Raw genomic sequence first — 23,201 nt, forward strand, 5'->3', positions numbered from 1 at the left:
GTAAAGGCACTTCCTAGATTCTATATCCTCACGCAGGGAAACATTTCCAGTTTTCAGTCCCAACAAACAGAACACTCCCACAAACACACAACATTCAGAAGGAATTTTAATTAACAAAATGGTCCAGGAAAGGGGAGGGAGAACCCAAAAAAAACAAAACAAAAACAAAAAACAAAAAAACCAGGCCATTGCATTTGAAAGATTGCATGTCAGTCACTAGGTATGCCTGCAAGCCCATGCACAGGAAACCATTTGGACCTTTGTCAGTGCAGAACTAGTCTCAGCTTCCAAAACCACTTCTCTGCTCCTTCCTCATATAAGCTAAGTATTATATACATATATAAAAAAAATACAAACTTGAGTTTGTTATAAAGTGGCTTCTCTCTCTCTCCCCTCCTATGCTTGCTTGGCACATGAACGCATGCAAAGCTAGTAGGCCCCGAGGGCTGCACAAACAGCAGGTTTTGGCAATGAAAAAAAACAACAAAAAACACAGCTAAAATAGATAAGCAAGATTAAAAGCCACTGAATTGAAAACCATATATTTTTTTTCCAATGGTATAGAATTAGAACTACAGCTACGACTTAAAACTGTAAGAGTCTGTCATCCTCTCTCCCAGCTCATGTCAAAGTTCATAGCAGCATAACACGAGATTCCTCAAGAAACATCAAGCCAGTGTTCTCTGCTTCAGGAGTGAGTTCACAGGTCAAAGTTCAGTCTGTCCGGAGGATCATGGGGGGATGCTCACTGTCTTCATCCAATCTGAGCGAGTTGGTTTCGTCTTCCAGGCAAGCTCCACCCACAGCTCCCAGGTCATCTGGATAAGCTGCAAAGAAAGGGAGCAGGAGTTTGATGATCAGCAGCACAAACCGAGGCGTGGATCCAACAAAGCAGCCATTCCAGCTGAAGTACCAGACGTTATTTGCAACAGTTTCACTGCCACCCTATGTTTGCCTTCATTATGACCACATTTCTCCAAGCCAAGAGCAGTTTGTGATTACTCTGCATGTGTGCAATGCATATTGTTGCTTCGGGGCAGTTATGTTTTTGTACTCTCTACCCATCCATTACAGCTGCAACTGCAGAATTGATGCTGTATGTGCAGACTATGCTTCCTCCACAGCTGAAACATTAGCCCAAGTGCTATACAAAGATGCTAAGAGACATATACACAAGCTCTACTCACTTGGGAACTCCAGCATAAACTAAGTTCTCATCCTCTCAACTTAACAGAGCAGCAAAATCAGGCTAAAAGGTCACAACTGCCGTAAGGAACTACAGGAACACAACATCACAGACAAAAAAAAAAAAGTGCTACAAATTCAGATGCTTTGCTGGAGGTCTGGGTTCAGAACTCCTTCATAAAATAATTACAGCACCTCAAGAACCATTTGGCAAGTACTGCAACTATTACTGAAGTAAGTGAACACAGTTCAAGACAACACTGTGCCCACAAAGCAGCACAGATGAGTGGTTCACCTGCAGAAAGCTGCGTACATGGCAGTGCTCTCCTACCACTCACCAGGGCCTCACATCACTCTCACAGCTATGAAAAGCTCAGCGCTGAAGCAGACGAGCTCACGCAGCCATCTGGAAGGCAGCAACATGCAGAGGCACCCTGCCCCGTCCCCAGCCTTCTCCTTACCATGCCTTGTGGGTGAGGAAGGCACGTATGTACCTTTAGTCCCAGCAGCGCTGTACGGCTGCGCCACCAGCGGCCGGTCGTGGGATGCAGACTCCAGGATCTCGTTGGCCGGCTCCATGCTGCCATCGAGCCTGCCGAGAAGTGTTAGATGGAGAGGTGAGCTGCCTGGATGTAACACAGCCTTAGCTGACAGCTACACAAGAATATCTCATTAGATGTGCGAGAATACAACGGGAAGAGTGTGGTCTCTTCAGGGAAGGCAGTCATTGCTTCCAATTCCATGTGCTTCTGTCATCGTGCAGGGGATATGTAACATCACACCAGGGTTTGATGGTATGATCGATCATGTAAGTAAGGCAATTGTATTATCCTATCTGTTCCCTTCAAATCTTAGAAAAAATAACAAGGCCCTGTCATATCTCCTTAAGTATTCTACAGTACTGCTACAAAACATTGTTTGGCTGCTCTACATGCAAGGAATCTTAATAAGGGCACCGAGAGAGAGAGAATACAGATACAATTTCATAGGCCAGATTTCCCCCCCATGAAGTTAGAGTAACACTTTCTCGTTCCTCTAACTGCTTGATTTATTGATGAAGGGAACGGTGTCAGATGCTTCAGGTTCTTGTCAAAGTAACTGAACTCAAACTGCAGAGAAAGAGGAAATGGGATCACACAGCTAACAGCAATTGGTTCTTCACTGCAGTTGGGCAGCATTAAGTTTCTGCTGGTAAAGCAGTGCTTAGTGTAGATGGTACAAGGAAGGGTGGCACACAGGGATTCTAAAGTTACACTTTCATGTCAGAGGTCTGATAAAAAGCCAGTTTAAAGAAACGAGCTGTTCTAAGTCAGACCTCTGCAGCACGGAACTAAGATTAAGAACAAACTGAATTTTGTGAAGCAATAAAAGAAATGAAAAAATAAAAGCAACAGACCTCAACTAACGTGAACTTACTTGTGCTGCTTCATTAGCGTGCACTCTCCTCCTTCTTGGGGGTCTAGGTTGTACATGTAGAGATACCCATCAGCAGCTCCCACCAATAAACGAGGGATCTTCTGAATTCTAGGAACGGTCAGAGGAAATTAATGAGAGCTTAAGTTTCATATCAGCACCCTCTCCTCTTCTCCTGTGATTTCAAGCTGTTATTTTCTACACTTGCTTCTCCTAGATAGGCAATACTGCTACCAGCTGCACAGACAGAACACCTAGGAAGCAGCTACATGCAAAAATAAGGTGTAACTACAATGGGGCTGATAGGATGCCCTGGGAGTTGAGCAGTTCACACATAACCCAGGAAAGCAAACTGAGAAGTTACCATCCTGATATCAGCTTTGCACAACAGGTTACAGTATTTGTCTCTGGAGAAGTATTTCCTTTCTTCAGAAATGCTACAAAGCTTAATTATTGCTTAAAGGGTGCTTTGAGATCAGAGGAGAGAGACGCAGACATGAAGCAAATGAAGCACACAAACTCCAGAACCTCCATAAAATACATTTACTACTGCTCAGCTCATTGCTTTGGTAGATGTGCCAAACGGGTCCTGCCTTTGGAGATGACAAAGAAGGTTACACTGAGTTCTCAAAATTAACTCCAATGAATGCTATGCAGTTTTAGAGACAAGAACAACACGGATTTGCTTTCAAGGACTTCTTTAACCACTAGTCCAAATTGCTTTACTTTGCAGCAAAGTAAATGCCTTAAGCCCACAGATCTGTTCTCAACAGACTTCTCTGCTAATCAGAAGACATCTTCAAACAACTCTTCAATAGTCAACTGCTTATCCAAACACCGTGCTTTCTGCCTCTCACAGGACCATGAGCTCCAACACAGCTCTTAAGCCAGAAGAGGCTCTGAAAGCACGACAGCAACCCATTCCTCTGAGTGCTATCCACTCAGCTGGAGATGAAGTAACCCTCCAGTGCCTGCTTTGCTGTAGCTCTATGTGGCAACCCAGAGGGTGGTGAATGCAAGTACCATTGCTTTACTCACGTGGCAAGTGCACAGATATTTCTGTGCCCACAGAACGGCAGGCGGACCGTAGCAAAGGCTCTGCCCTGGTTGAACATCTCTGTTACTTGAGAGGGCAGATAGCTTGTTGAGGCCATCAGTACTTTTCCAAAGTAACCTGTCCAGGTTGTAGGCTCTTCCTGAGGTCTACAATTCGGAAGAAACAAGAGAGATGTGTCGAACTTCGACCTCAAAATGGAGAAAGAGGCGGGTCAACACTGCAAAACCTCTTTTCATTTTGAAAGAGATTAAACAGTTATTTGTTTGTCTTCAGGGATTACTGACAGCCCTGAGATCTCAATGCACTCAATTTACACTGCAGGGCACAGTATGTCCTATAATACCCTCGGCCTGTTGCTAAAGCATGTCCTATTGTAAACGGATACTTCTGTTTATACAGCTGCATTTCGTAACGGTTATTATACAAAAATAAGACCTACTGTAAAGAGCTGCACTTCCAGATATTATTCACCTGTTTAATCAATAACCAAACCACCGTCTCCAACAAAAGTTATAAATAAGACTGCCTTCTCAAACCGTAAATAGAAACATTTTACAACACGGTGCTTTTTAGAACCATGAAGGCAGCTGGAAGGTTCTGCTGAGACAGATCTTCCATAATGGATGTCAGAGGTGAAAAAATATAAATAAAAACAAATTGCCCTCACATTCCTCTGCCAAGGATGCCCAATTCCTCTTTGGCAGCAATACTTATCCTATTAATTACAAGAACAATAGGTAGATGAGGAACAGCTGCTGATTCATGACTGATTTGTCGTGTCCTTTATTTTAAAGCGTTCAAATGAAGTCTGTTCACTCTTTGAAGAGCTCATCCTATTTTTTTTTTTTTTCCATTTCCTTGAAAAGCCCAAGGCATCTCTGAGACTTACTTTTCTTTCACAGTCTCAAGTTTGAAGATATGCACTGTCTCTGTGTTGCTGGATGCAGACAGAAACATGCCATCCATGCTGAAAGCCAAGGAGCAGATGCTCACACACCTAGTGGGAAGGCACAGAGAGGAAAGAAACAACAAAGCGTTATTTTTGACCTTCTAATGCAAAAGCATCTGGTATTAGAAAAAGCCAGGGTTAAGTGACTCGTGGGAACTGACTTAAATGGGGATATTTCTTCTTCTTGGTAGGTAGGTAGAAGTCTTCCCAGACAGTCACCACTAAGAAACTCCAGAGCACTCACACGAGATGTGCTGGGATAGCAGGAAGGAACTGTGGCTGCACAGTAAAATCACAAGCTCCTTTTCTTCTGTCAGAGATTACAGGTGAGCTGCAGTTTACCCAAAGTGACTGGCTTGAACAGATTTCTCAGTCAATGCTGCTTTGTAAATAATAAGAAAAAACCCATTTCCACAGTAAAGCATTCTGAATCTCCCAATATCTTCCTAAAGCTGTTCAAGAGCAAGAGCCCCCTTAACAACATTTTAATTGACAGTTAACTCTGACAAATACCAGATATGGGGGGCCCAACCAGGAACAATCTGAACTCAGCCTTACCTCTACATGAAGTAGAGTACAGCTAGAGTTACCACCACCACAAACTGCAGAACAATGTCAAAATGACTTTCAATGGCTACGTTACAAGCAGGGTTTAAAAGATGGAGAAAATTAGATGTATTGCTTCCATTTGCCTTAAAAATATAATATATCTTACAAGACTTGATCCACTTTGAACAAGTTTCCCTGCCAATGAATTTTTAAAATGCGAGAGGAAGTAAAATCCTGACAGGATTGATTTGTAGAATAGTCAAGTCTTAAGAAGAGAAGTTGGAAGACATTCAAACTGAAAATGTGGTAAGCATACAGGCAGGGTTGGAGGAATACAGCAACAGGCAATAATTAGGAAGCTAGCTCAGCCACAGAGCACACTGGAGATCTATTGTAAGGAATGAGCTTCAGATAACCAGTGTGGATCAGCTTTACCTCTTCACTCCCCTCCGGAATTCAAACAGTTTCTGTCCCTCTGGAATGGAAAACACTCTTATCACTGTCCCCTGCAAAGGAAAAAAAAGTCATCTTCCATTATCATTTCAAGTTCTCCCACTGTACATTAGCACTAGTGAGCAGAGTACAACAAACCATTTTGCTGTTAACTTAGCACTTAGCACAGCTGATGCACACCACATACTAGCATGAAATATTTATGGAGCTTGTTTGTAAGACGTGTTTGAAGAATGGGGAAACAACAAGGTGGGAGCTACTCATGTAGAGTACAAGCTGTGCATCAAGAACAGCTCCTCTCATTACATTTGATCATGAAAACAACCATGCTTGTTATCTGTAAGCACACTCATCTGGATGCCTTTTTGCCTTTATCAGGTGCAATCACACTACACCTTTATATTCCAAGCTTATTAGCCAGACAGCAAAGGCTTCATGCTTTTGGATTTCTACAGTTCAGACCATTTGTCATCATGTGCCAAAGCAAGACAACTCTCTGACTTTAACTGTGTGGCTTTCATTAGAAAGATAGCATCAAAGCAATACCATCTGATTTCTAGTAAGTACCTGCACTGACAGCAGCAACACTGAGAGGACTGCCCTGATTACAGCCTGATTACAACGTACTTATTCAAATAACCTTATTATCCAACACTTTGCAGCTTGGAAGTTTAGTCAAATATAACTAACAGTTCTGAACTTTAGACTTGTTACAACTCCAGGCCTTCTTTTTTGGTACTTGTGGGCACAACTGCGCACGCTTAAAAACAAAATTTGTTTCAGACCACTTCAGTTTATCATTGCAGGCAGATCAATAAAAGACACCTTACCTTCTCTGATGCAGTGGCAAGTTTCGAACCGCTTGCATCAAAAGCCAAAGCAGCCAAGGGACTGTCATGAGCTGGGATCATATTAGCAGCTCTCTGCAGGAGTGAATCAATCAAACAGAACCTTAGTGCAGCACACCACACGTTCACAGCTTAAATCTGTGTGTGCAAGAGCACTCAATGTAAATATGAGCCTTATTTATGGACAACAATTTCATTAACTGCTATGTGAAAGTACACAAACTACTGAAGCACATGCACAGACAATACAAGCACAAGAAAGCTACTTAAAGACAACTCTACTAGAAGCAACTGCACTTCTACTCCATCTCTCTGCCAGCTCTATTCGATGGCCTTACTTCTCTTTGTCAATGTTCTATAATGCCTAAGTATAAAGGATACTGCAGTTTTTTTGTGGTTGGACCTGAATGTCTAGTAATTCTTCTTTGAGCACTTCGAGTCATTTCCAAGAACTGCATCTTTAGAAAGGAAAACAGTCTTCACAAAGACCCTTACCAGATTGATGGTGTCAAAGACCTGTACTTCTCCAATAGTTGCACTCCCTGGATAGGCCAGATAGCAGTTGTCATTGTTTATTGACAAAGCACACAACCCTAGAATGTATTCAGAAGTAAAAACAACAACATAAGAAAAAAAATAATGAAAACAACAAAGCACAGTCAGAAAGAAGCAAATTCTAAACCTTAAAAGGTGAAGCTTTCTGACCTACGTTCAAACCTCGCAAACATCAACTCAATCATTCCCACAAGGTATCAACAGACACAGAACAGGGATAAGAAATCTCAAGAGCCAATCTGCAAGAACACTTGTTAACATAATTACTAATAAGGTTTAGAACAAAGTAAAAATACTGTCAGACCGACACTAACTGACCAAGTAGAAGAAATCCCTCAAGCATTAGCTTTACATAGCTTTTATTTGTGCCAAGTGCTTGTAAGCATCTCTATTGCTTCCTTCTGACCTAACATTCCAGCACATCTGCACGAGCAGACCAGAACACGGAGGAGGCAGCTTAAGGCAGTTTAACAGCACACTCACCTGCTGGATTGGGTGGCGTCTCCCTGATTGTATGCAATACCTTCATGTCTCGTATATTGTGTATATAAAGAGACTCTTCCAGACATACTATCAGCCTCTAGACATGGGACAGATTAAATGGTGATATGAAAAGAGAATCTGTATGAAGTTATCGATTCTAAAAAATAGCATCCAAGCGCAGCTGGTGCCTTCCAATTCAGGAAGCTTGTACCAACCTGATGGGAAGATGAGTCTGACATGAGACACATGAGAGACCTCTTGACGAGGCTTCAGTGCTGCAGTAGTGCTCTCAGGCACTTGAACTGCCCAGCATACCTGACTTCTCTCAACCACACCATTGTAAATTGATTTAAATGAAAACGATTTACTCTACTAGATTGAGTAAGCAAGCCAGAACCTTCCTCTGTACCTATTTCACCCTTACTCTGCCTGCCCATGTGTATTTCTCTCCCTCTAGAGGCCAATTCACATGTGGGCCCCACTTCCTGCTTTGGCTAGAAAGAAAAACATACAAGACTTTTAAAAACTGTTTATAGAGCCTATTACTTATTCATACTCATTTGTGAGGTACTTCAAAAACAAACAAACAATTAAAGTTCTTCAACGCCTCATCTGCCCTTTGGTGACTGCATCTGGACAGCTGTTTAACGAGACCTGACCCACTTACTGCTACCTCATGGTGTCAGAAACAACAGCAGTCACTGCCTCCTTACAATTTTAAGCAGGAATCCCATTACCTCACACCTGATTCTGAGGGCAGAGACGGGCACTAAGAAGAGTTCATCATTCAGATGCTATTTTCTCCACTTCAAATGAACTGGTTGAAGACAAAACCGTATGTGCAGAAGAACCTGCCAATGCCTCAGTACTACAAGCACCCCACTTAAAAACTACATCAGATCAGTGACTGCATCTCAAGGATTCAAACTGTTTTTAAAAATGATAAAAACAATTTGAGGTTTAAGTTTTGGCCCATTAGAAATTGTTGCCCCCACGTATTTTCAGTTGGAATTGTCCTGTGATCCTAAACATGCAAGGGGCCATGGCAGGCCTCCAGTGCAACCACCCCCTCAAAGCAGGGTCAGCAACGTGGTCAGACCAGCCTGCTGAAGGCATTCTGGCAAAACATGTAAACACAGAACCAGAAGTTCTTCACCAAACAGGGTTACTCAGATGCCATAAAATATTCCATCTACAGCTGGAAACATAGAAATTAATTTCAAGTAGCAGTTCTGTCACCAAAGGAAAAGCCACCCACCAGAGAAACTGCTGGAATAAGCCCTACAAGCCCTCTTGCTTTCACTACAATTATTACTCACCTGCCTATTGAGTTTGACAGCCAGGATGGTGTTGGAGTAACTGTAGTTGCAAATCTCTGTCCCCTTCTTAAAGTGACAAACCTTCAGCTTGCGTGGAGCTTTAAGGCTGACGATGGCCACCAGACTGCTGGAGAACAGCCTCTCCACAATGCACACATCTTCAGTGTCAGCTGAGGAACCACAGCAAGGGAGGGGAAACAAAACACAGAGGGAGATTTCAGGGAAAGAGAACCATGTGTATTAACAGGGAATGCAGAGCAAGGCAATACAATCTAAGAACACAGACATTCTGGCACAATGGCCGAGTTAAGGCAGGATGGATAGTGAAGATCCAGAAACTTAGCACTCTGTTTTCTTTCCTCTAAAGCAATGCCATGAGCCTGCACCCCATATTTCCCCATAAAGTAAAAGAAGAAGATTATGTAAAGAAGCTGCTAAACACACTTGTCTTAAAACTGTTTCAGCCCCTGACGTTATTCATGTATTTTTTAAATACACAACGGATCACATTGATACTACCTAAAACCAATTTAAACAGCAATCCCTGAATCACAGTCTGCATGCATAGCCACAAGACAGCTTTAATTTTACGTTCTGCTACAAGAGCACTGGGATACAGAGGAGGAGCCCAAGCCATCATTCAAAACCTGGGGACGACAGCAGGAGCAGAGCCTGGGATCTGCAGCAGAGAAATACTTCCAGAGCATCTGCTGTACTGGACCAAACTGGTAGGAGCCCAAACCCCACCAGTGGCACCCTGGCACTTTTGTTTCTCCTTCTCATGAGGTTTTGACTCACCCTCCAGGCACTGCCTTCATAGCAGCTTTTAAGCAACCCACAGAAACACACTTCAAAACAATATGGGGGCACTTAACACTCTCAGCAGACAGCCTACTCCCTTGCTGGATAAACTGCACTCAGAAACAAAGCCAGCTGTACACAGGCTTCTGACACTAGAGCAGAATGAACGAAAAGCTATTGCACGTCAAGAAAAAGCAGGAGTTCCCCCATCCTGCAGCTCTCCCACGGCTGCTGGCTACATCTGCCCTTCCCTTAGAGGAAGGAATCAAGACATGAGCCTGTGGCACTGATCTGTGGAAACGGCCACACTCCTCAGAAATGGGAATCTGGACTGGGTCAGTGCTTAACGTGTCTGAAATGACAGAACTGCCAGAAGACAAAAGAAAACAGCCAGCTTATTTCTGAAGGCTTCTGTTTTGACCCAGAGGCTTACCAAACAATTGGCACCAAACAATTGGCACCGTTCTCATCACTGATGACAGGAATTCCATGAGGAAAAAAACAGAACCTTCTAACATTCTCAGTGCACTACAATGCCATCGCTGTGTAACACACCAGCTTTGAAAGTACTTTCTTTGGGCAGTTATTTCAAGAAAAAGAACAGAAAATATTTAATTCTGTACACAAGAGCAAGAAAGCAAGAGCCTCCCTGCAGAAAAGAAGGGGGGTTTATAATGAGCATTTTCAGTCTTCATGCAACATAATTGACTTTTATCCAAATCTAATAAGCAAGATTGTATTTTTCCAGAGAAGACAAAACTGCTCACAGAGGCTTTGAAAATTCAATTTCCTCACTTTTGCAAAAGGGATAATGTGTTTTAGAAACGAGTTTGTTTTCAAGGAATTTCTCTCCATTTTCCAGATGCCACACACAGCACAACGCTTGAAGAAGATGAACACAAAAATCTGTTTCAATAACCTCATGCATAGACTTCAAGATGCAGAAAAGTAACATAAAAGATTCCCAATCTTTTGACAGTACAGGTTATCAGCCTTCCATCCCAGCCCAGAGCCCTCCACAATAACAGCATCCTTTCAGAAGAGCCAGAGAGGAGTGGTGCACGGAGACCCCAGACCACAGCCTGATTGCCCCCTGATCCTTGAGGCTGGGGAGGGAATACTCAGCTTCTTTCCCCATCCAGGGGCAGCTGCTGGGACTTGTTTTGCTCCCAAGAAGGCAGGAGAACTGGTATTTCAGAGCTGGAACAGCAGCAGAGAACCAGTGAAGAAGTGCTGTCCTATCCTGTGCTGATGCAGATTAGCCAGCAGGGAAGGACACCATCAGGAACCCAACTGCTATGGGCATGGGGAAGAAATAAAACAACAAACCTCCAAAACTGAAAGCACCTAAGAGGTATAAACATTCTCAGATTGTTACCACGAGGAGACTTCCTATACTACGACACAGCGACTTTCCAGAGAAAAGCTCTGTGCCTGTCCTGTAATTCAATTCACTTTAAAAATACAGGATGCACCTCTGTTCCTTTGTCTTCTCCTAACAGGAAGAAATGATAAAAGTCCCTTCACAGCTGCCAAGTCATTTATGCTTCCTAATGAGCAACCATTCAGAAGCACCAGGATAGACTGCACATCCTACAGCCAGCTGACCCGAATTAATCATATCTTTAATGGAACCTGTTAAGTCCTATAGCAATGCTGTTTGGCTTCTTTTCCTATTTGTATTTGTTTTACAAACTATATCTATATGCATGTATTTGTATTTTCTATCCACTGTGAGCACCACCAGCAAGTCAGACTGAAAATACAGTAAAAACAAAGAGCTGCAAAACAGTGTAAGCATCAACAGGGAGAGAAGAACGGGCAACCGTAACAAAGTTACAGTTTCATGAACACAACATGCACCAGAGCTGGTCAGAAGCAGCTCGATTACAGTCAGATGTGCTTCTATTCCATTTTTAATCCAGGTGCATGAATAAGTTCTAAATATTCATTAGGCCTCCAAAAACCCTCCAATCCAAAACTCATTTTTATCAACTGAGCAGGGAGTCGGGTGATCTGCATCACGGTGATGTCTGTAACAGGGACAAAGAAACCTCCCATTCTTCTTAGTTGTTCTGTCAAATAAGTGACAGCCAGAGCATATGTTGTAATTTACCTCGGGCATCCACATTAAGAACTTGCAGATCACCCAAAGAACAAGGTCCTGACCAGTGCTCACCCAAAGCAGTCTTCAGAACCACGCAGCCCTGGGGTTCTATGATTCTATGTACAAACTGAACTGGAGGCAGGGGCCTCAAAATACTTTTCCTTCCTAGGAGGTACCAGAAAAGCCCACCACCCCCATGCTGAGGTTACAGTTTTAAACATGCATTGGTGGCAAGCCCAAGACTAGAAACTATTTAACTATATATACAAAAAACTCAAGCATTTAGATGAGCAGAGGCCAAGTCAGATGGCTTACACAGGTCAAACCACCAGGTTTTCTATTAAAAGTCATCTTGCATTCCGTGCTCCATGTCTACAGACTTAAGGGTCACAGAGGAAAATTTCTAATATGAAAGGTTAAGCTAATGCAGGCAGCCCAGAATAGACAGGACCTGAATCAGCAGCTCTAGCTTCCAATCCCAGCTGCTCCACTGCAATATTCTGAATGAAGTACTTTATCCTACCTATACTTTGTGTTTCAAGGACTACCTTGAAAGTTCAGCTCAACCTCTCCCAGTACGTTTCTTCAGTGTCTCATGTAACAGGAGTCCTCTTCACTGGGTCTCTTCGGGTCACACCAGGGCAGATACTGCAAGTGCCTAACATACTACAGAAGTCAGGTACCCGATTTCAACAGCATCAAATGGAATTCAAGTCACCCATTAACCAGTACAACCAGACCATGACTCAGTGGGGCAGATGGAGCTGCAACACAATTCACCCGACCACAAGGGCCTCATTTAAACGTCACAGTTACTCCTTTCCACTGACTGTACACCAGAGCAGGCTGTAACCACAGATAATAGCTGATCTGAATCACACACCACATCCAAACTTCTGATGACACAAGGTCGGGTCACTTTGGGAATGGAGTCCAAAGACAATTCTGCTGTGATACACCAGGACTCTTGTGTGCAGGCTGATGTGGTGGCTACTGGTTGCCTCTGCCTTATAAGAAAGGGAGGGCTGCTTGCTCTCAGCTTTCACTGAACCACCAAACCATCTTAAAAAAGAGGAAGAAAGTTGGGAAAGCAGGGTTACTGCTTCTTCTCCAGGCGTACCTCCATTTTATCTCATATCCTGCTTAACTGTGACCCATACTTGAAAAGTCACCAGAATTTAGATTATCCAGCCTTTTGAATGGGTGAAGCTGCAGCTATTGTGTTTCACTGCAGAGATTAGGATTCAAAAATGATGACCAGGGCTTTGGATTTTTTGATAAGACTATAGGAGTGGTGACCTGCCCCAAAAAAGCCAGTACAGAGACCCCAAAGACACTCTCAAACAGTGTTGTTTTTTTGTTATACCCAGGTGCTACATTACTTGGCTGCTGGTCATAAAACTAGAAAAGCAAAGAGGTTCTCTTGGCTATTACCAAATTCCACAGCCTACCTTCTAAATTTAAATATGTAACACTGACACAGGCTTACCATGATAGCAATCAATTGTTTTGTATTTGTGTGTTATTTCACCATACACTTGAGGTTCTGCTCACATGACATTCAAACAACCAGTGAAAAAACAGAACAGTCTTATTCTTCCTGAATTCAACCAATGGAATAAAAAAACACAAATAATAAAAAGGATACTCACTGCATTCATAGATCTGCTCTAATTTGTCCACAGAAGAGAGAGAGAAGAACTTGTAGCCTGATTTACTGCCAACTGCAAGGGATCTGAAAAAGAAACCGAGTCCATCAAGAACATAAACGACACTGGCTGCGAATCCCCCTTGGAGAGACTCCTACCCCATCTCACACCTCGGGTAACCCAGTAAGAAGAGAAAGTTTGACCAAGAAAAGCCATCACACACAGATAATTTCCTGAACTCTTTAAAGAGTTTGAGAATTACCCCAGCTGTGCAGTCCTGATCACATCTGATGAGATTACTGGTCCCAGCTTACAGCCCAATGGAGGCCGATCATTTCCCCAGTTCCACAGAAACCAAAAGCTTCAGTGTGGAGGAAAGATGACTTGAATAATGCAACATAAACCACTGCCATCATTTCCTCATCCTGAGAGGTGACCTACAAGACCTTTTAAACTGAGGCTGTCCGGGGATTTTTTGCCTTTTATACTGTAACCTTCCCCAAGCACCCCAGGAGAGCTTTCATATATATATAAAAAAGGAATTAAATACTGCCAAATTGAATTTTCTCTGCTTTTACTTGATGACACTCCAGCATCCCCAAAGAACACCGTTAGGTCTCAGTAGTGCAAACACTCGTGCTGAATCTCTGATCAGAGGTGCTCCCAAAAATGCTCCTCGCTGATGTTAAACAGATTTTAACAGCAGCAGAACATTAAAGATGAACGACCAGCCATTCTTTCCACCATTACTCCATTTTCACACTCTGCCCACAGCCCGATGCCTTTTCCAGTAAAGAAAGGTATTACATTCTGAGCTCAAAAAAACCTTTAGGCTCAACTGGCAGCTCCTCACACACCAAAGCAGCTATAGAAAATTAACAGTAAACACAGCAGTATGGAAGTGCATCACTGTACTTACAGCTCATATTTATTACTGTTGGGACACACGAAGCTGATAGATAAACACAGAGCATTTCAACGTGCCAAGCCGTGGAAGCCTTTCAATAAGAGGCTCAGCCCCAATCCTGTCAACCCCCAAACTGCCCTCCTGAACCCTGCAGGATGCCTCACTTCCACTCACGCACTGACAATTCGTTCTGTGCTCAGAATACAACACATCCCTGGATTCCTTTTTCCTCTCCTGTATTCTCTCTCACGTTTCCAATGCCAATCCTTCTTAGACTTCAAGGCCCCCAGAAAATCAAAACCTGTTCCTAAACTGCTCATCCTCCTGAATTAAGGTTCCAAGCAGCCAAAGCGACTTCTGCACGATAGCATGGCGTCCTCTGCTAGGAAAAAAGACACAGCTGGAACAGCCTGCTTAAGGAATTACATTTAAGAAGTCTGAAACGCTCAAATTAAAAGATTCGCCATCTAGGCAAGAGAAATAAACCTCTCCAGATGCAATAACCATGATATTAAAAAAGGAAAAAAGATATTAGGCTCGGAGACAGAGAAGCTATAAAACCAAATTTCGTTGCTGCTCTTCTAAGCCACTCTAGAAATACCAGGTTTAATTTCATTTCAGGAGGAGTTGCTATGCTCAGCAGAACGCCTCTGATTATTTGCTGAAGACTCCTCATTGTTTTTCCTGACTTTTGGACAACTCAATGAAAATCCCAATGTCACAGAAACACGAAATTATTATTTGGTCTAAGAGAAGCTACAGATCACCTTTTTCATTGTTTCCCTCAAAGGAAAGGGCAATGCAGAATGACATGGAAACCGTCGCATCACAAAGGCAGGCGAGCATTCAATTCAACTGAAAATAAAGGAGTCACAAGATGCCTTGCAATATGAAAGAAATCCACCTAAGACATAGGATGAGCACCTCAGTGAGAACTCCATTTTGCCAAAGAGCATGCTAATACTGCTGTGTCACTGACACCACAAAGTAAACCCATTTCCCTTGCCCTGCTGACCACCCATTCTTCATCGAAGTAAGCCCTAAGCAATGGCTGAAGAGAGCTGCATCCATGCCAAAAACCATTCCATCGAGTAGAAGCCAAAAGAAAGGCAGCATAGAAGAGATCTTTCCATCCATTGGCAACTGCTTTTTGTTACTTCTTCCTGGATCAAAGTCATGATGAACTCACAAAACATTTGCACACAAAAAGTTTCAGCTCACGTCAGCATAACTGAACTCATCACCATCATACCCACACAAGGGTAGCCAAGAAAATCAACCATTTTTCCTCTTGGTTTTGGAGGGTTTGTTTCTTTCTTCAAGTCACTCCTGAATTACTTGTTATGAAACCACTGGAAAAAGGCTTTTTAAAATGTAACAAGAGAATCCAGGAGGCTAATTTGTATCAGTACCATCCTAACGACTTGAAATCCCATCTTCCATGACACCACCGTTACACTTAAGCCCTGCAGACACTCGATAGCTTCCTAAATGACCAAATCCCACAGAACGAGGCTCTTGGCAAAATTACCTCACCTCCTGAAAACGTGCTGCCAGATGGGAAGAAATGTGATCAATAAGCCATTCAACCAGTGCTCAGACGGGCAGTGGCCAACACGAAGACACTGCGATTCATCAACAGAAGCTCCTTTAACATCATGGCTGTTATGCTTTATTATCACCAATTTTCAAAAGCCGGTGAGAGGCTGGAATTGAAAAGAGATCAATATCCCCCAAACTGCCATTTTTTTTTCCTACCATCACACCACACAGGTGTTCTTTCAGTGCAGCCCCTATCACAAGCCTTACATTGCACCCTTGGAGCTATTCCACCATCAAGGTTTTTCCCCAGTACAAAACTACCAACGCAGCTGTGATTTATGGAACTGCATTTACCCACTTATTTTTTTTTCCTCCCAAGATAATGCTGCAGTTTGATTCAAGACTACGTAAATCTTGAAAGCATTTTCAAGAGCAGCTGTCATAAATAATTCAAATTAACCTCATCAAGCAACCGGTGCTTAGAAATATTTCACGTGCTCCCCTGGAGATGCTGACATTCCCTGTGAGGGCACCCACCTGCAGTGGGAAATCAGCTGGGTCCATCAGCACAAGCCTTTTCAGATGGGTTAGGAACTGGTACAGGTTTTCTTTTGCTCCCTTAATATGAATTATTTTCCCCCCTAATATGAATGTAGAAGAGAGAAAACCGGTTTCACCATTTTCATTATCATAGAGGACTTGCAGGACAAACACGACTCCAGAAGTCATTACTATTTTAAATAACTGGTTAATTAAACCTCCTTTCATTATGATACAGTCTCATTATACTAATGTTCCAATTCATTTAAGATCCAATGTAAATTTCTAAGGAGAAAACATTTTGTGAACAAATCTTATGATGAAGAGGGGAAAAATAATAAACAGTGAAATGGAATACTGATAGAATTACTGGAAATGCTCACTTGGCTCTGTTTTCACCTCCCAGCTGTCTGCCAAAATCCAAGCTGTAACATCTTCTAGACACATCTTAATAGGAAGGTCAGCAATGTTGGTATTTCAGTAACAGATAATGCAGAGAACTCATACACAAAAGATTTATCAGCAGCACCAAGAACTAAAATGCTTTTCACATTGCCTCTTACATTAGGAAAGGAATTACTGCAAATTTAAACCTGCTACAGCAGAAGAAAACCTCCCCTGCCCATCACTTAGCATGCAGCAATAGCCCAGGACAACAGAAGGTTCAGAATCCAAGCACACATCGCTGCTCTCAGGCCAAACTCCTGTGCAAACTCACACACTGTGGAACAGCCTCTCTCATCCAGAATCATTAAGCAAGCCACCTCAGCTGCCACCTCCACTGCAGTCAGAGCAACAAGTGACTGCTTCTCTCAGCTCTCTCCTGAATGAGAGCTACCTGATCGCCTCCTCCTTCCTTCTTTCCTTTTCAATTCAGCTTTAAAGCCTTCTTAGCATAAAGATCTCTCCTGTCCTCCAGCACCATAAGTGACACCCGAACCTATGAGAACGAGGCAGAGAAGTGAACGCTCAGTGCCCAGCACTCCGTGCTCTTTGCACAAGCAGTTCAACAGCAAAATCAAGAGAAGACAGCTTTAATACAGAGATTCCAGCATCACCAGGTAATTACAACACAACTCCCCTAACAAGAAACATATTCTACAGCTTCAGAACTATGAACATTTACTCAGAACATAGAATCAGGATGGACTGACACCTGCCTCCTGCAGCTCCATACGTAATGAAGGCAGAGGCCTTGCAAACCAGGCTTCCTGATGTTTCCATCAGAAATCCAAATGCAAGGCTCTGTTTTGTCCTCTCATTAGCACTGTATTCAAAACTACTGCAACTATTTGGTTTTCAAGTGTCATTACTTAATTACTTATTCTTAAAATGCAATTAAAGCTTTTCTGAAGTTTGCTGACTTCTGTTATTTCCTAAGTTACTGACATACAATTTGTAAACGGAACCCAAAGATCATTTAAGCTAAAAACTATGCTCTTTCAAAGGCATTTCTTTAGGAATATTTGTGTAACAATTCAGAGACCAAGAGCTTTACCTATTTTACAGGTGCATATCAACTTTGAGACCTTCAAGCCTTGCTTTACAAGCTACTCACCTTTACCAAGAGCGGGCACGGATGCTTCTACAAAATATTGAGCTCCTCTCACAAGCTTTAAACCTCAGGATGGAAACGTGCCATACAGCACCTCTCCCAGAGGGAACACAAGCAGTGCTCAAGAGCTCTTACATGGTGCTCTTACTAAGCATCTGTCATTACAGATTTGCAGTGCTGAAACACACCTGGCACCACCATCACCGAGAGCCTCTGCGGCTCCGTTCTGACTTCTGCTCCGTCAGCTTGCTTATCTGTAAGCCAGAGCTTCTGCCAGGCCAAGTTGTGCAATGATTGATTTACAGGGGGAGAAGGGCCAGGGCCAAACAAGCGTGCCAACATCATCTGAAAGTGACCTCCTCTGTTCTTCCTTGATGAAAATATATCGTATCAAAGAGAAGCCACAAACAACCTGCTTCTGTTGCTTCATAGGTGGAGCGTTCTCTGGCAGTTCCACTCCCTGCCAATACCTCCAAACCCCGATGTAAACAAAGCTTAGGGAAATAAGGAATAAATAAGCAAGACAGCCTATGTAATAATGCAGATGCAATTTCAAGAGACAAGACAGCATCACTGCGCATAGCATCTACAAATGAACATCAAAAAAAGTTAAAAACTGAAGGAAAAAAGCTAGAATCAAGTTAGAGAAAACATCTCAGTGGTCAGGAATTGGGACAACTGGAAAAAGCTGTAGCAACATTTACACTGACAATGTTCCTTTAAGCACCAGCAGTCCAAACTCCCAAGGATAAAAACCATCAGTAAGCACATCCCTTTCCTACAGGAGGCAGTCACTGATCACCAAACCTTCCACACAGACTACAAAAACACCTGTTCTTACCACCTACTCCTAAGTGTCTTTTTCTGATGCGCAGCAATCGGCTTTGCTATCCAGGTAAGCCAGAGAAATTAGAGCACGCATGGAACTGGCACTCTGCTGAAGCTTTAACACACAGACAATGCACTCACATAATTTACTTTTCAGTTTTGTCTGCCGGCAGTTTTTCTAATTATAAAGCACACCTTAAAATATGATGTGAGCTTTGCTGACTGGAAGGATATAAACAAAGCTTGTCTTTCACATGCTGGCTGAAAGAACTGCATTTGCTCACTCTGCCTGTCTCAAAAAGGACTTACTACTTAGAATGCAAGTTTTAAACAAGCAAGCTTTTGAAGGCCCAGCATGGGAAAGTGTAATTCATCCCTAATAAGAGCTCTTCATCTCTCCTCACCTGGTAAATGGTAATCTTCTAGATGTCTAGAGGAGCATACCAATAAACCCAGACAGCTGACCTCTTGTTTCTCTATTCAAACAAGAAATTAACACATATCATAAGCAGAAAAAAATATGGAGGAAAAAAAAACCAATAAAACCTTCTTAAGTTCTCAAGTTAAGGCACTCACAATCACTAAGTCATACTCAGTTTAAGAACTAGAATACAAGTTGGCTATCTGTGTCACACAGCAAGTCAAACAAGTGTTTTAGCTACAAACTACTCCCAGAGGTGTTGCAGAGCTTTACTGTTTTGTACTTTTTCTTAAATAGATTTCTTCACAGATACTAGCAGAATTTTTATTTTTTTGTTACAGCCCAGCAATCTGTAAATATATACAGCTAAAATGCAGCTAAAAACTGGCAGCTCCTTTAAAGGAGGAGAAATAGTAAAGCTTTTATTTTACAGCTCAGATCATCAACCTGGACAGCAGGTTAACTTCAAGAACTTATATAAGGACCCTTACAAATTACAACAGAAACAGGTGACAGATCTCCCACTTACTATGACTTATCCAGTAATGAGTAAAAAATGGTACCTGAGCACAACATAGGCATGTTTTATACGCACAACGACAGAGCAAGCTCTGCATTGCAATTGATGAAAAACAGCTGCAGAAGTCTTCAGTGTGAATCAACACACTGAATGGATAACTATTTACTTGCAAACGCACTGGAGGCTCTCTCCCACCACTCAGTCACTTGTAAGTTCTCCTGCCTCAGGTCTCCACTTCTTCATCTCCACCCCAGAACCCCCACCATAACCTACAAAAGCAAACAGAGCATCTCCTTCACGGATGTGACCCTTCTCCTCAGTCCTGGCAGCTGTCATAAGCAATCTTCTTGCCTTCAAAATGCCCACATGCTACAATATATGAGGAAAAGTGTTAAAGTTGCTGTGAGAGAGCCAAGCAAGCTGTTTAGAAAAAAAGAAAACCAACAACAAAACCTCACGACACACGGATTACATTCAGTGATGCCAACCTGAAGTCATTTCCTCTTACTCACTTCCTAAAATAAAACTCCTCCTTTCACATGCTCTTTCAGCTATTTCCCACTAGTTTCATTTCCTAAGTATTTCAAACAGGCAGATCCTTCCTCACTGCTACAACTATCAGCATTTCTTCAAATGAAAGACACTGCTCTTCAACACCCCATATAACATCAATGTCTCCTAGCCAAAGAATGCCTCAATTATCAATAATTATGGGATGTGCAGCACGAACTACCTGACCCTTTTCAGAATTTAAATCAACCACAGAAGACAAAGGGAAGTTCAAGGACCACGCAAGAAGCCTTTTTTCCAAACCCGAGGTAATCTGCTTCACAGAGCTGGATGGAAAGAGCCACAGTGAGCACCTGAGCTACAATCCCCTGGAAGACCTGGGTCTCTCCTAAAGATTTGGGTCTCCCTCGATGATCTGGGTGGCATTGAGGAGCACACAGCCCTGCCTCCTCACCCCAAAGAAGCGAAGGCTGAGCTGCCCAGGTCAGTGTCCCAGAGATAGATGAGACAAGAGGCCTGGATGGTCCCTATGAGATGTACCCTGCAGCCCAGGGGGTGGATAGACGACCCTTCCCACACCTCCTCTGAAACAACGAGAGGAAGCCAAGCCCCACACGGCGGTAAGGAGGAGAGAGGTTGCAATGGAAGCATTTATAGGAACAGGGGCGGAAGGAGGAATGGGGGGAGGGGAGCCCCTAAAACAGCAGGGATGAAGGTCCCACTTCAGGGCTCCCCTTCACCTCAGAGCCCCCCCCCCCCAAAGCCCAGCTCCCCCAAATCCCCTCAGACCCCTTCAGATCCCCCCACACCTCCCAGCCCTCCCATACCGGCGCCGCCCCCTTACGTGTTGTCCTGGTTGAAGTTAGCGAAGAGCAGATGGCCGCTGCCGGCGTCACCGCTCTGCCCGGCCAAGTTCATGGCGGGACAACCCTCAACCACCCCCGTCCGGCGGGGGGACGCCTCCAAAAGGCAGCGCAACTCAAGCCCGGCCGCCCCGGCCCGCTCCACACGCCCGCGGCCTCCTCATCGCCGCCAGCGCCTTGTTTACGCTGCGGGCGGCACAGAGGCCCCGCGCAGGCGCTGCCCCGCCCCCGCCCCGTGGTTGCGCATGCGCTCATCGGCGCCGCCCGCTCTCGCGGTCACCGTCCCGCCGCCGCGCATGCGCCGCCTCCCAGAGTGGGAGGAGCCGCGCATGCGCTATGGAGGTGGCGCCGAGCACGGTTGGGCGAAGGGCGGGGAGATGGGGGTGTTGTAGCGTTGCAAAGCTTAGCGGGGAGCGAGAGGGCCGGCGAGCGGATGGGAGGCTGCCGGTTGGAGGTGGCGCTGTCCGCGCGGTCACGTGACTGTCACCGCGCCGCGGGGTGCGGGTGGCGCTGCCCGAGCCCTGCAGTTCCACTCCGTGCCGCGAGAGGTCCTCAGCGCTCAGCTATGGGTCCGTGCGCTGAGCGTTGGGGGGGGGGTGGCAGCGGATCGGGGTTACACGAGGATCCCCCCCCTCCGTGTCCGTCAGTCCTTCTGTCCCTGCACAGCGACTGTCCCATGAGGGCGGTAGAACCTCCTGGGAACTGTTGGAGTGAGCGCGGTGCCGCCATGGTGATGCTCGGTGTGCGGCTACTCCCATCACTTCTGGGTTATTTCCGTTAAATATGGGTTATTCCCATCACATGTAGGTTGTTATTCCCATCACATATGGCTGATTGCCATGAATAAAGCTGTGATCCTACCAGGACCCGGCCCAGGGGAGTCCCCAGCTGCAGGACCTGCACAATCTGAGGCCTCATGTGTATTTGGGGAGGCTTCCTGACCTCCGTCTTGATGAGACGACCAAAAATCACTGCTTTTGGGGCACCCCAGCATCTCAGAAACCCTCCTTGTGAGCGATCATTCAGTCTAAGTTTTACACACTATTTTAAAATTATTTTCAGTAGTGGTTTTTTTCCCCCAGTATTAGAAGCAAGGCGTTCTCCGCATGGTTTATGCCTTTCTTCGGCCTGAAGAGGGTTTGCTTTCAGCTGCCTGTAGTGCTTCGTTAGTCCATGCAAGATCTAAATAGCAAAAAAGCAATGCGTTGTGCAAGATAATTTGCTAATTGGTAGGAAACCTCGATTAAAACTATAAAGCAGCATGTAAAGATCTGTGGGCTCGGGGCATGGGGTTGGAGCCGTTCCCCTGCAGGATTTCGTGAGGCTTTCGTTGCCATAACAACTGCAGCCAGGCTTCAAAAATAGTAACTTATTTTTCATTCCATTCGCCTTTTGCCCTCTGAGACGGATCTATTTTGGGAGTGATGGTTCAATTTTGGTGCCCTCCACCACTGCTCCTGGCTGGGGGCTTTGGGTGAGGTTATGTGGGTAAAGGGGATTTGTTGCTGTTTTCTCTTCCATCTAAGTGCAGAGAAAGGTAAAGCGGGGAGCAGGCATCACAAAACAGCCTTTGCCAAAGCCTTGTCATCCTGAAGCTGGGGAAGGAACTTGGAAAAACAAACCCCAAAGCGTTGGAGAGGGCTTGGGAGTGATCTCATTGCATGGCAGCATGAACCCATCACCCACAGCAAGGGCCCAGATACAGTGGGAAGGTCTCCCTGGAGCAGGGACATATCTATTCTCTTGTCCCCTCCTTGGTTCCAGCGCTGGAAATCATGCAAAGAAGCTGAGCCCAATGGATCCCATCACATGGAGCATCCCCCTCCCATGCGTCCCATGGAGGGAATGAAGCTGCACTTGGAGGGGCTTGCACAGAATTGGTGCTTTGAATTACATAGCACACAGATGCCCCTCTGCTGCAGAGATGTAGCGTTCACTTGGATGCAAAAAGGAGCTTCAAAGCATGATTTGGAACTGATGGAAAATGATGTTCTCAAGGAAATTTTTAACTGCTTTGGCTCTGTGGAGCCGTGTGCGATTGATTGGAAACAACCATACGAGTATACCCTGCTCAAGGAGACGCCTGTGGCACATGGAGATGTTCCCCCTTCGTCCCACCACCCTTGTTACAGCATCAGTAAGGACAA

The 23,201-nt window shown here is 44.2% G+C and overlaps 1 protein-coding gene and 1 long non-coding RNA gene across 5 annotated transcripts; both read right to left on the minus strand.

Moving 5' to 3' along the window:
* Positions 1-88: 88 nt before the first annotated feature.
* Positions 89-21,284, minus strand: WIPI2 (WD repeat domain, phosphoinositide interacting 2). Of its 4 annotated transcripts, none has more exons than XM_048962176.1 (12): positions 21,036-21,284; positions 13,372-13,454; positions 8,812-8,981; positions 7,493-7,589; positions 6,950-7,047; positions 6,437-6,529; positions 5,589-5,659; positions 4,545-4,652; positions 3,637-3,801; positions 2,602-2,709; positions 1,680-1,777; positions 89-827 (listed from the first exon to the last, which is right to left on the minus strand). In XM_048962176.1, exons 1-12 carry the CDS (start codon positions 21,107-21,109, stop codon positions 715-717), a joined length of 1,278 nt encoding a protein of 425 aa, XP_048818133.1. In that variant the 5' UTR covers positions 21,110-21,284; the 3' UTR covers positions 89-714. The 4 variants fall into 4 exon arrangements, with proteins under 4 accessions (XP_048818133.1, XP_048818132.1, XP_048818131.1 ...); XM_048962175.1 differs by having other exon boundaries at positions 1,647-1,777; XM_048962174.1 differs by lacking the exon at positions 21,036-21,284 and adding an exon at positions 20,646-20,857.
* On the minus strand, positions 15,856-20,630 carry LOC125700896 (uncharacterized). Its single transcript, XR_007380081.1, has 3 exons — positions 19,145-20,630; positions 16,355-16,458; positions 15,856-15,981 (listed from the first exon to the last, which is right to left on the minus strand). It is a non-coding gene; the product is annotated as an uncharacterized LOC125700896 (long non-coding RNA).
* Positions 21,285-23,201: the final 1,917 nt, after the last annotated feature.

Source organism: Lagopus muta, chromosome 15, assembly GCF_023343835.1.
Source record: "Lagopus muta isolate bLagMut1 chromosome 15, bLagMut1 primary, whole genome shotgun sequence".
Taxonomy (NCBI): Eukaryota; Metazoa; Chordata; class Aves; order Galliformes; family Phasianidae; genus Lagopus; species Lagopus muta.